At 46.8% G+C, this 12455-nt stretch overlaps 1 protein-coding gene across 3 annotated transcripts; it reads left to right on the plus strand.

The window, feature by feature from the left end:
* The first annotated feature begins 222 nt into the window (after positions 1-222).
* Positions 223-11046, plus strand: Fgf16 (fibroblast growth factor 16). 3 transcript variants are annotated; one of them, XM_078034731.1, is made up of 4 exons: positions 223-373; positions 1425-1982; positions 8626-8729; positions 10046-11046. In XM_078034731.1, the coding sequence occupies exons 2-4, from the start codon at positions 1709-1711 to the stop codon at positions 10289-10291; spliced, it is 624 nt and encodes a 207-aa protein (XP_077890857.1). In that variant the 5' UTR covers positions 223-373; positions 1425-1708; the 3' UTR covers positions 10292-11046. The 3 variants fall into 3 exon arrangements, with proteins under 3 accessions (XP_077890857.1, XP_005337551.1, XP_077890858.1); XM_005337494.5 differs by lacking the exon at positions 223-373 and having other exon boundaries at positions 405-1982; XM_078034732.1 differs by lacking the exon at positions 223-373 and having other exon boundaries at positions 1864-2512.
* The last annotated feature ends 1409 nt before the right edge of the window (positions 11047-12455 follow it).

The raw sequence follows: 12455 nt of genomic DNA on the forward strand, positions 1-12455 counted from the left end.
GCCCTGGAGGTTCCCTCTGAGCTAGAGAGGCACAACAGTACCAAGCCATAATGCTCCAAACCGAGAACTGTTATGGTTCTAGGAACTGAACACAGAGTTCACATGGGAGCTCAGGATCAGGACCTCAAGTTGAAATGAACCGAATCTATTTTATTGCCTCGCCACGCGGGGTCTCCAGCAGGAGGCGCTGCAGAGGCGCCGCGGGGTCGGGGGCGGCGCGCGTTTTGTTGTGTTCAGCTGCTGCGGGAACCTGGGAAGGTGGCCAGAGCGGAATTCGGGCGAAAACTGCAAGCAACGACGCCGTTTAATGGATGAGCGGGACTCCGAGCTCCAGGGCCTAAGTGGGGCCCCGAGGTTCAGGCGCGGGGCAGAGGTACGGGGGCTCCGGACAGGCTTGGCACCTGCTCCCCAGGTCCTCTCCACTCTGAGAGTTGCCCTGGCTGCCGCGGGTTACCGCCCCAACTGCCGCTCTTCCTGGAAGAATATCTGGGAGCAGGGCACAGGACAGAACGAGGAAACACCTGTTTCCAACAAGAAACCAGGTGGGGGAAAGCCCCCACCAGGCTTCCAATGGCCTCTCCTGGAGCTTGCTCACGAGAGCCTTGTAAAAGCGCGCCCAGAAAGCCAGCAGAGATCATTTTTCAAAAAGATCGCTTTCTATTCCTTACTCCCCCACCTGCCAAAGCTGTAACGTCTCTTAAAAAAAAAAATGTCTTCTTTCCTCCAGGGGGAAAGAAGTGGGGTTTCCCGCTCCTCCCAGACCCCTTAAGGCCCCCGTCTTGGTGTCTGCTGGGACCGCCACTAGCCCCAATCCTGAATTTTGCAACTGCATTCGCTTCCGGATTTTTCACTTTCTCGGCCCCCAGCAGAATTACAGGTGGGGAGTGGGACTAGGGGCCAGCGGAACAAAGACCACTGTCCTGGGCCAGATGCCCCTTCTACAGCCTCCTACCAACCGGGAAATAAGAGGGGGCTGAAGCCCTGGTCTCAAGGCACTTTCCAAAGGCCAGTAACCTGAAGATGCGTGGGAGGTGGGGACCGCCCCAGTGCAGCAGAAGGACAGACAGACCCCCACTAAATAGGCCTGAGTGGCCGTGGGCGCCAACGGCCTCCCCGCACTGGGCTCCGTTATTTCATCAGCAGTTTCAGAAAAACCTGCCAAAAGCAGTTATGCCTCACTGCAATGTGTAGCTTTTTCCTGCCATTTTTTTTTCATAATAAAAGAGGGAGTGAAGCTAGCTCGCTCTCCCCCCTCCACCCCCCTCTCCCAAAAAGAGCCAAATGGATACGAGAAGGGGGGAAAAAAAGAACCCACACACCAATCTCTGAGGGGATGCCAGTGAGGTGTGGCTTGTATTTAAATATCCAATATGTCAATGTAAGGGGAGTGGGTATGTATATAAAGTGCTGTTTGCATTTGATAGCTCTACGAAGCCAGCTATGAGAGGCCAGGAGAGATGGATGCGGAGGGGAAGCGGCACTTTGACTGAGAGCAAGGTCAGGAGCTCGCTGCCCCACGCTCCCCGCCGCTGAGAAGTTCCTTGGACGCGAACAGACGTCGACTGCAGCTGGGCAGAGCGCGGAGCGAACCAGCGAGCGAGCGCCGGCGAATCGCCCGCGCCCGCCGCGGGGAGAGGCAGTTCGCGCCCCGCGGCCCCGGCTTGGCCCGCGCGCGCCCCGCACAGCCCGCGCCGCCGTCGGCCCTGCCATGGCGGAGGTAGGGGGGGTCTTCGCCTCCTTGGACTGGGATCTGCATGGCTTCTCCTCGTCTCTGGGGAACGTGCCCTTAGCTGACTCCCCGGGTTTCCTGAACGAGCGCCTGGGCCAGATCGAGGGGAAGCTGCAGCGCGGCTCGCCCACAGACTTCGCCCACCTGAAGGGGATCCTGCGGCGCCGCCAGCTCTACTGCCGCACTGGCTTCCACCTGGAGATCTTCCCCAACGGCACGGTGCACGGCACCCGCCACGACCACAGCCGCTTCGGTGAGGACGCGGCCGGGAGGAACGGGAGGCGGGCGGACGGCGAGCTGGGGAGGTGAGGGCTCTGGGCTCCGGCTTGGGGCCCGCGGACCGCCCCTGGCTTAGTGCCGCCAGGGCCCGTCGAGGCGGGACGCGACGGTGCGGACCTGAGCCGCGCGGTGTCCGGGAGCCCCGCACCCTTTGGACGCTCTCGAGAGGGGGCGGAGGCGCCTTGCGGTGTGGCCTCTCCTTTCCCCATTCCACCCTCCCTCCCCTAGGAGCTAGGGGCTCCTTCTGGGAGCTGGATGCTGAGCCTCCGACGAAAGCAGGTGGAGCTGGGAGAGGAGTAGGAGCTCTTTACTAGGAGGTCCGGACCGTAACTGCAGCGCGGGCCGAGCCTCGAGAGCAGCAGGCCTGTAGCGGATGATTGCCAGGAGCAGGAGCCTGCGTGGGCCATGGGCGTGGTGGACAGGCGACCGAAGCCCGGATCACTTTTGGCTGGCAGGAACCGAGCATCCAGGGCACCTGTCTGCCTCGGGGTTGCTCTGCTCAGGGTAGGAGCCAGTCTGGGCAGCACACCATGAGCTGGGGGTCAGGAATCTAGGAAAAACTTCGCGGTGTCCATCATGTAAGGGCACAAGTTCTAGGGCAGCTTTTGGCTAGAGCTATCTCTGGACTCCTTGCTTCAGGGAGCAAATTTTACTGAGCTCCCTCCCAGACCCAGAAACAGGTGTCCCTTAGACCTAGGACAGGAGGTATCTAACCTCCACCCAAGATTGTCTCTGCCTGCCTGCCACTATGCAGATTCTTGAAAGGACACAGCTGCCTGTCTCACATATAGAACTAATTATACAATTAATATAAACCTTGATCTGGGACTGGTTACTAGGTTTCTAAGCAAATGTGTACCCTCCTCAGTCATTTTCCATTTTTATTTCGGACTTCCTATTCTCCACTAAATTGTCACACCTTTCCTCCTCCCCCCCATCCCCTATTGCCCTCTACTTCCTCCCAAGATCCCTATGATCCAAGAAGGGCATGTTCTTTTAGCCAGCAAGAGGCTCTGCCTACCTTCAAGCATGACATGGTTCCCTTTTTCCCACCCTCCCCCACCTCCAAATCTCCCCATTCTCCTATTCTCCTTGCCTTTCCAGAGCTGCATCCGGTGTGCCCAGTAAAATGGGGCGGGGGGGCGATGGGGGCCAGTCTCTGGGTAAGGCCAAGCCTAGCAAACAACTTAGAACCAGGGTTTGTCTTCCTTGCTGGGAGCAGGCAGGAACCCTAATGAGGTCTATGTCATCTTGGAAAAATGCACTCAAACAGAGCTGGAGTACAGTAGGTTGGGAGGGGTAATGGAGGGATGCAGGTGTCTGTATAAACTTGCAACAGGTCCTCAAAAGGGTGATAAGGTGGGGTGGGAGAAAAGGGAGTGTTAACTTGGCTCCTTTCCCTTCCATGGCTTGTGATTTTGCAGTCCCCTTTTGTTCCTCTTCATAAGGAATGGGACTCCCACCCTGACCTCAAAGGCTCCCAGAAATGGCCTAAAAACCATGGAATTATTAGTATATAAAAGAAAAAAATGTATACATATTATATATATACATTTGCATATATATCAGAAAAGTCACAAAATAATGGAGAAATGAAGTGTGGGGGCAATGAAAGTAGAGAAACTATGAATACAGCTCCCAGCAGCTATAAGCATTTGTCTGACTCCGTGGCTGAGCTGAACCCAATAACCTACAAGGTCAACATAAATCAGTAATAGGCTCTTGGGATAAGTGGTCTTTAATTACCTCCCTAAAGACACATCTTGATTTCTTTTCATCTCCCAGGCCTGCTAAGGGTGTTAAGTTTAAGGAGAAACCAAAGGAAATAAAACTGGCAGGGAAAGGGATGTTTTCACTGCTGCTTAACTGACTGCTTCGTATTTGGTTTTGCCTTTAAAATTCATTCTCATATTCATATTTTCTGCAACAACCCCCCCCCCGTTCTTGAGACCACCTCTGCATCACCTTTTCCCTTTCCTCCTTCCCTGACTTCCTGGCAGTTGCATGTATTTCCTGTAAAGGAAATGATAACTGGTCAAAGCTGTCTTTTTGTAACCTCCCCTGCCAACTTTCAAACACACACTTACTCCTTCTCAGCTTAGCTTTTGGCACAAAAAAGAGGTGGCGTTTGAGTTTGCTAACTCTCTCCTCCCTCCACATTTGAGTTAATCAGCCAGGGTATTCAATAAATCGAAACTTTAACATTCCATAAGTGCTTTAGCAGTCAACATTCCAGCAGGGTAAAGTAGGCCAGACTTAAGATATAAAATATTATAGATTTCTGCTCGGGGGGAGGAGGTAGTCTCCAAAGGCCATGTAAAGTAAATAGCTATTTGTTGTAATTGGAGAGCAGGGCCCCCAAGGATTACCCTGGAATCCATGTGTTCAGAACGAGTCAGGCTGAGCCCAAGAGCAGCCTCGACTCCAAATAATAACCTGTTGGCACAGCATATGCTCCCTGTTCTCCATCTGCAATCAGTAGCAGGAGTATTTCAATCCTTGCCTGGCTGGTAGTGTGTGTATGAGGTTCACAGGGATCCTGACATTCCTGAGGGACACCTGTGAACTGGCAGAGCAGGACTTGGGATCCAGGCTGGAGGAGAGGCCTCCTGCCAGGTGGGATGGAGCAGGCTCATGCAGCTGCTTTGGTTTTTGAGCGATCTGGTTTTTATTTGGCAAGATGCCAAGGCAGCACTGTCGTGGCCCTGAAGGTCTGAAAGGATGGCTGATGGAGCTCAGGCAAATTGTGGAACCAGATTAAATGACACATCTAGCTAGGTTCTGAAGCAGTGGGGCCCAGGACAGATCAGGTTTGAGTGAGGGCCTGGGGAGAGAGGTGTAAGAAGAGAAGAGCCTGGAAATTGTCAAGAAAAGGGTAGATCCTGAGATGGAGGTCAAGATGAGGCAGAGTAGAGGGAGGTCCTGGACCTTTAAAGGGTAAGAGAACTGAGGACAAACTTTTTCTACTTAATACTTTACTTCAACACTTTGCTGTTAACACCCCTGTCCAGCTGTAGCTGGGAAAATATGAAAATGGCTTGTTTTCTCTCCCCTTTCATGCTGGCTGGAATTCAGGAGAAGGTTTAGAAATATCTGTTCCATCATCATGTGCCACTGGGTTCCCACAGTCTGAATCCAGCTAATAGGAAAGTTGGCAAAGGGAAATGATGCCCAAAGACAGCTGGGCAGGGATGATTCCAGCTGTTGGAGACCCCTGTTACTGGATGCAACCCAAGTGACTTCCTGTATGATCTGTCCTTTGGCATTAGGATGAACAGCGAGTTGGAGAAAAACTGTGGTGACTCAAATGGCCACACCTCTTGGTTTCATGATTTGTTCTCACACCAGGTCTTGGGCGGTGAGATCACAAGCTGCCCTTTGCTACTTAATGAGCTCAGGGTAGTCAGAGACATGAGATACTTAGAGAATGAGGGAACTAAGACTTGAAGCTCGGAAGTAATCTGCCTGAGCAAAGCAAAGAACTAAAGGCTCCAGTTAGTTGGTGGCCCTCAGAGTTTAGCACCCAGAACTGAATCATGACCCGGTTTCTAATTTCATTGCTATACTGGCTACTCTACTTTGAACATGCTCCTGTTTTTCCATATTCACCTCTAAACGAAGTAGAACAAGTAGAACTCAGTGTGATATAGTTGAGGCAGAGCAGATTAGTGAGGGGCAATACCCTCCTTTATGCTAGTCACTAGACCTCTCTCAATGCAGTCTTAGATCACATTTTTAGATTAGCTTTTAAATGATTTTTAATTTTTATATCACCAGTTTTTCATTATCTTTTTAATAATCCTGTTAATCACCCATCATTCTAAGCATACTTAGTTCAATCAAATCTCTTAAGCCATTGTTGCATATGCTTTGCTGAGCCACATCTTCCCATCATAGAGATGGGCAGGCTTGCATATAAATAAAATACACATAGAATGCTTGAGACCCTGGATTCAATCCCCAGTGCAAATTTTAAAAAAATATATAAAACAAACACAAAATGACAGTACATGTTTTCAAGAAAATAGATGTGGTTGCCTGAAGAGAGGAGGTGAATAAGAGTAGTATTTGGAGATAAAAAGAAATAGATAGGGCTGAGGATGCAGCTCAATTAATGAGTGCTTGCCTAGTGTGCACAAAGCTCTGGGTTCAATCCCCAGTACTGCAAAATAAATAAATAAAAAGAAATAGGTAACTGAAAAGCCCTTGTACACATCAATTATAATAATAGGCCATGAGCTAAGGAGTATGGTTAATTTCAACTATCAGCACTTGAAGCTTACCCTCCCTTAACAAAACCCCAACACAAACACCTCGGGAAATTGGTTTTGGACCACAGGGCAAGACTTTATATTGATTCCAGTTGAGCTTATTTTGTTGAAGACAACCCATTTTTCCACACTCTTGAAATTTCTTTGGATCTTGATTGAGTCATCCCTCTCAGCTGTATGTCTTCTGGAACTAGGATAAGCAATCCACCTATGACTTCTTACAATTCATTTATTAAAATGTTAATCAAGGCAGAATCTTGTGAGATACAACTGGAGATTTGGATGCGTTAAATCAGTTTTAACCCCCTGCTTGAACTAGCTATTTTCCCTTCCCTTCTACCATTATGTGTCAATCTCTTTTCCCAAGACTCCTTTCTTTGAACTGTAATAGTTAGTAGCAGGCAGACTGGGAATTAAACTCAGAGGATTTCGATGCAAGAGACCAAAGGCCAAAACCTAAGTCCTATAGACTGGCAGCAGTAGAACTTTATGTCCTTGGAATAGATCTGGCTTGGTGTGGAAACATGTGCCCCCAGAGCCGCATTGCCTGAAACACTCCACCCACCAGACCAAGTCACTAGAGCTCTAGAAAAGACCTCCCACTGGATTTTCAAACCTCCAAATTAACCACTTACAATTTTTTATTTTTATGGAATTGATTCCTCCTGCTATGTAGATTACATAGAATACTATGAATTCTATTACCTTTAAGAATTGCATTCTTGAGCTGGGCATGGTGGCACACACCTGTAATCCCAGCAACTCCTGAGGCTGAGGCAGGAAGATTATAAATTTAATGCCAGCCTCAACAATTTAGTGAGGATCTGTCTCAAAATAAAAAATAAAATGGTCTGGTGATGTGACTTACTGGTTAAGCACCCTTGGGTTCAATTTCCTGGTACCAAAAAAAAAAAAAAAAAACACTTCTGAAATGAAAGACGGCTAGATATGAGCTTACTTCATACCTTTGGATGCCTCAGACAATCTGTATCAAATTTCTGATCTTTAAAATGTTGAAAACTGTAGTAGTTAGAGACAGGAATATCCAAGGACAATGTAGTTGATTATTATGTCTATATCCAGTAGATAAATGTACTACAGTATGTTAGGACAAATATGTGAAGTCTTCAGTATCACCAGGATTTCATTTCTGGGTCCTTTCACCCTCTTTGTGTTTGATTTTTTCTCCTCCTGGGGGCAAACAAAATCATTAAAAAATATTCACCTCTAACCTTGTCAGCTAGAAGTACATTTCTGAATTTCTTCCCTTTCCCCTTAAAGTTACAACATCTCAAATCAGTATGAAGTCCAGTGCTACCTGCCAACTCTGCTATGGATAGACAAAATTCTCAAGAGAGAAGGGATAAATGACAGGCTTGTCAGCTTGGGCCTGCACTTAGAAGAAAGTTCTCATGAGGCCAAGTTTTGTCTCCTGACATAAGCAGGGGGAGCAAAGTTAGTGGCCTGTGTGGCCTTTGTTAGAGTCAGCTACAGGCAGTTGACAGCCTCATGTGGCTTGAAGTACATGGGAGCTGAGAGGGTACAAAACAAGTTCAGCCTAGAGGACAGCAAGGTAATGCTGTGTACTCCGGGGATGAGGGAAGTGACTTTGGGAATGATAAAGAAACCTGGCCTCATTCTTACATTGAGAAAGCTGCCTGCCTTCCTGGTTCTTAAAATGGGTGTTGTTTTGTTTGTTTGTTTGTTTCAGCACCAGGGATTGAACCCAGGGGCACTAAACCACTGAACCACATCCTCAGCCCTTTTTAGTTTTTATTTTGAGACAGGGTCTAACTAGGTTGCTTAAGGCCTCACTAAGTTGCTGAGGCTGGCTTTGAACTTATGATTTCCCTGCCTTAGACTCCCAAGTTGCTGGGATTACAGGCATGCACCACTGCCCAGCAAAATGGGTGGTTTTTGATAGCAATAGCATCTTATAATTATGGAGCTTCTGTAGCCAAAGTTACTCATGGTCTCTTCCTCATAATAGACCTAAGAGGTTGGGGATGTAGTTCAATGGTAGAGCACTTACCCAGCATGCTCAAGGACCTGGGTTCAATCCTCAGCACCACAAAATAAACATACAAAAATGTGCCTAAGAATGTTAAATAGAGGCAGACATTGTTTTCCCCATTTTAAGCATGGAAAAATTGAGGCTCAGAGAGACTATAAGCACCTTCTCCAAGGTTTCATTCTTGTAGCAAAAGATAGTTTCATCTGGTAATTCACCAAAGGCACCTAGGGCTGGCCTCCATTTGGGAATAAATGACTGGTAGCTCCTGCCACCTGAATAGCTTTCTCTCAATTTGATGTTAGTAACAGAATGGCATTCTTTTTTTGCTCTAGGAATTCTGGAGTTTATTAGTCTGGCTGTGGGACTGATCAGCATCCGGGGAGTGGACTCTGGCCTATACCTAGGAATGAATGAACGAGGAGAACTCTATGGATCGGTAAGTTTCAGGTTTTCTTTCCCTCCGAAGCTATTTCCACCAGCATTTGGACAATGTAAGGCAAAAGGATAAAAATTGTATCTAGCACTTGAAAACATTTTTGTCAACTGTAAAGGATTAGTGTATCCTTGTTACATCTTGGCAGCCCCCCACCAAATATAAGCTTTTCTGTGATATGTTTGCCTCACTTTTTCCATTGGAGGGCCAGCTGCTCTGATGAGAACAGTAAGCTGTGCCGGTCTATCAGTAGATGGCCAGGGTTCAGGACATTAACCTTCCCAAGGAGCACGTCTCACTTTTAATGTATACCCAGAGGAGTAGCAGGCACAAAAATAGGCAGTAGAAGAGCTGGCCTTCAAATTGAGGATCTGGGGTTAAAAACACAGTCCCTGATTTCCAGATTGCTTTAGCTGAGTCCCAAAGGCCAAATGAAACAAACAAATGAAGAATGAGGGTTCCAGGCTCTGGTGACAGCTCTGAGCCCCTCAGTAGGACTGGGATGGCTGTAGTACATTTTCTCTGTTCTGGAAGCTAGCCCAGCACTGGGGAATGGTAAGTGACTTTGCTGACCTTAACCCTTTCAGGGAATCCCAACTCCTGGCTCACACTTTTGAGTCACATAGCATGCTTTCTGGCTGCCTACACCCCATGGAATAAGAACACATTTTTCCCTGACACCTAAGAGATAGGCCTGTCCCCAGCACTCGGTATCGGCAACCCCAGCAAATAGTATGGTGGCCGGATCAAGTGTGAGAAGGGACAGAGGCAAGAGACCCAGGAGCTGCCAGCTTGAAGTAGCCAGATTGGAGGAGCTTTTCAAGGAGATCTTTTCTGAGCTTTCCAACTGACAGGCCTGAGACCCTTCATTAGGAGAGATCACAGCTCACCTCCCATGGAGCTTTATATAGATCCAAGGCCTTTGCCTGTCAGTGGACATGGTTAACTGTAATCTCAATGGATTTGAATGCTATTAGCCCTAAGTAGGGAGAATGCTCAGTGGGTGCCAGCAGGGCCTTAGAAAGCCATAACAGAAATTCTCAGGCTCAAAGAGCCAGCTGAGGCCATCTCCTCTACTTTCCTTCCTTCAGGAAAGATCTCACCGAAAACATTTTTGTGTGGCTCATGAAAAAGGATGAAGGAGACATAGTTAGGAGTATTTTGTGCTTTTTATTACAGATCTCAGTAATACAGGGCAAGTGGACTGAAATTTTCTAATGTCATTGTGCTATTGATATTTCAGGGTTTCTCCACCAGCAAGCTGGGATGGGGGAAAATGGTTATATAATGGGTTCTGCTTTGTTTTCTCATCCTCACAGAAGAAACTCACACGTGAATGTGTTTTCCGGGAACAGTTTGAAGAAAACTGGTACAACACCTATGCGTCCACCTTGTATAAACACTCGGACTCGGAGAGACAGTATTATGTGGCCCTGAATAAAGACGGCTCACCCCGGGAGGGATACAGGACTAAACGGCACCAGAAATTCACTCACTTTTTGCCCAGGCCAGTAGATCCTTCTAAGTTGCCCTCCATGTCCAGAGACCTCTTCCGCTATAGGTAATGGACCTCTGGTGTGACCTCTGTGACCCATGTACTCTGGGGCCACAGTTGTCCCTGCAAGCACTATACTCATAGCTTTTGAATCCTTCCTTCCTATCAATTTAGATAACACCGAAGCACTTACCATTCAACTTGACCTAGCTGTTGCCTTGTTCAAAGTGTATATCAAGGTTGGGTTATTTTGGGGAGGGATGGGGGGAGGGTTGGGCCCAAGGGAATCTTGTATATACTTTTTTCTTTATTCATGTTTTTTCCCCCTGAGGTGGCACAACAAATAATGGGGGCCCCTGCCAAGGACCAGGGGTGTCTTGCCCCACAATCTACCCAAATACCTTGACAATGGGTATAAACAAAAGACCAAGGAATCTGCCATAGATGCTACCTACAGAGCTTTGGAAAAGTCTCATTAAGGAAATCCTTGGGGCTCTAGCCCTGCTGCAAGCCATCCCTACATTGGCTCTGCAGATTTCTCATTCGTCCTGACATGCAGTTTTCCTGCCATTGGAAGTGGGAGATGGGGTAGGTTATAAGAAAATGATATTAAAATGTAAGCATGGATACTGTGCATAAGGACAAACTATTTATGAAATGTATATGCTATTTATTTTATATATTTATTTATTTCAAAATAATTTTATTTTTAATGAGAGATGCTATGACTGGATTTTCATCAGAAAGAATAAGGTCCTACTGAAACAGGATAAAATGAGTTATTAAAGGCTTTTATTGGCAATAAAATTGTCTTTATATTGTAAACCACTCTCTAATTCTATTGATTTGTATATTTGGTAGGATTAGAACACTGACCAGCTTCTTTTTCTCCAACTCATTAGAGTTTCCTAATGTTAGCAGCTTGGGATATAGCTCAGTTGGTAGAGTGCTTGCCTCTCATGCACAAGGCTCTGGGTTCAGTCCCAGCACCACCAAAAAATAAATAAATAAATGATTTCCTAATGTCAGTGTTATACTGCCAGTGCCAAATGACTCCATCATCCAGCATGTTAGCATTATATAGGGCCCTATATGAAGTCCTGGTGGGTTTTTCAGATCCTATGACTTTCGACTTCATGGTAAATCAAAATTTCAGGAAGTCCTGAATCAATAAATTCTTACCAAACTCCCAGTTGTGCTTAGGATTAGGCATAGAGAATCTCTTCTTTGGGGTGTTGGGACTCCCTAAGTCCCAAAGTCAGAAATCCTCATTGGTAACTTCTTCAGATATCAAGGTGAAGAGACTCAAACAAAAATCAACAGGGAAACTGATTTATTGAGACCGTCAATTTCCCTTCTAGAGATGTTCTCCTGTTTTTCCTCTTTACCTACATTCCCATTATCCCCTGCCAGTGCTTTTCCTAGGGGATTTTGGGGAGCTGTTGGCACATTCCCCTTAAGCATTGCAGGCTCTCTTGACTAGCATCATCATCTAAATACTGGTTAGAGATGTAAATTATCAGAAACTCTGGGACGAGGCCCAGTAATCTGTGTGCTAACAAGCTTTCCAGAAGATCTCTGTGCACAATAGAGTTTGAGAACTCATGCCCTACAGAAAAATTTTTAATTGTTTTTGCAGCCAAATGGTTTATAAATTAAGTTTCAGGGTAACATTAGTTCAAAAAACAAATGGAGAGTAGCTATAGTTGAAGGGGCGATGGAATACCTTGGAGCTCCCCCTTTCCCAGAATAGGCCCCTGAGATATCTTGGTTTGAGATCCCTGGCCCCTTTACTGATATTTACAGAGATAAGAGCATAGAATTATTTGCATTTTCATAGTGAATGTTGTCAGGAAACAAGAATCAAAGGAACAAAGTATTAATGAGTACACAGATACTATGAAGGCCTGGAGGGAGAAGGTTTGGGATCTGGGACAGTTTTTCTGGTACTCCTCAAATGCCGTCATGTAGGCATCTACTATTTTCCCAACTTATTGTGTGGGTCAAACAATTAGCTTAGGTACCATCTCACTTGAATGGCAAAGCCTAAATCCCCAGTACCCCCACCCCCCCACACACACACAATGTAAAATCAAGGGCTGGTGGTATATAGCTAAGTGGTATGACACTTCTAGCATATGCAAAGCCCTAGGATCAAACCCCAGTATCACAAACAAGCAAAACCAAAGGTCTATTAAAGCTCACCCAAATTCTAAGTACCCAACAGAGAAGTC

Source organism: Ictidomys tridecemlineatus, chromosome X (assembly GCF_052094955.1).
Source record: "Ictidomys tridecemlineatus isolate mIctTri1 chromosome X, mIctTri1.hap1, whole genome shotgun sequence".
NCBI classification, from domain to species: Eukaryota; Metazoa; Chordata; class Mammalia; order Rodentia; family Sciuridae; genus Ictidomys; species Ictidomys tridecemlineatus.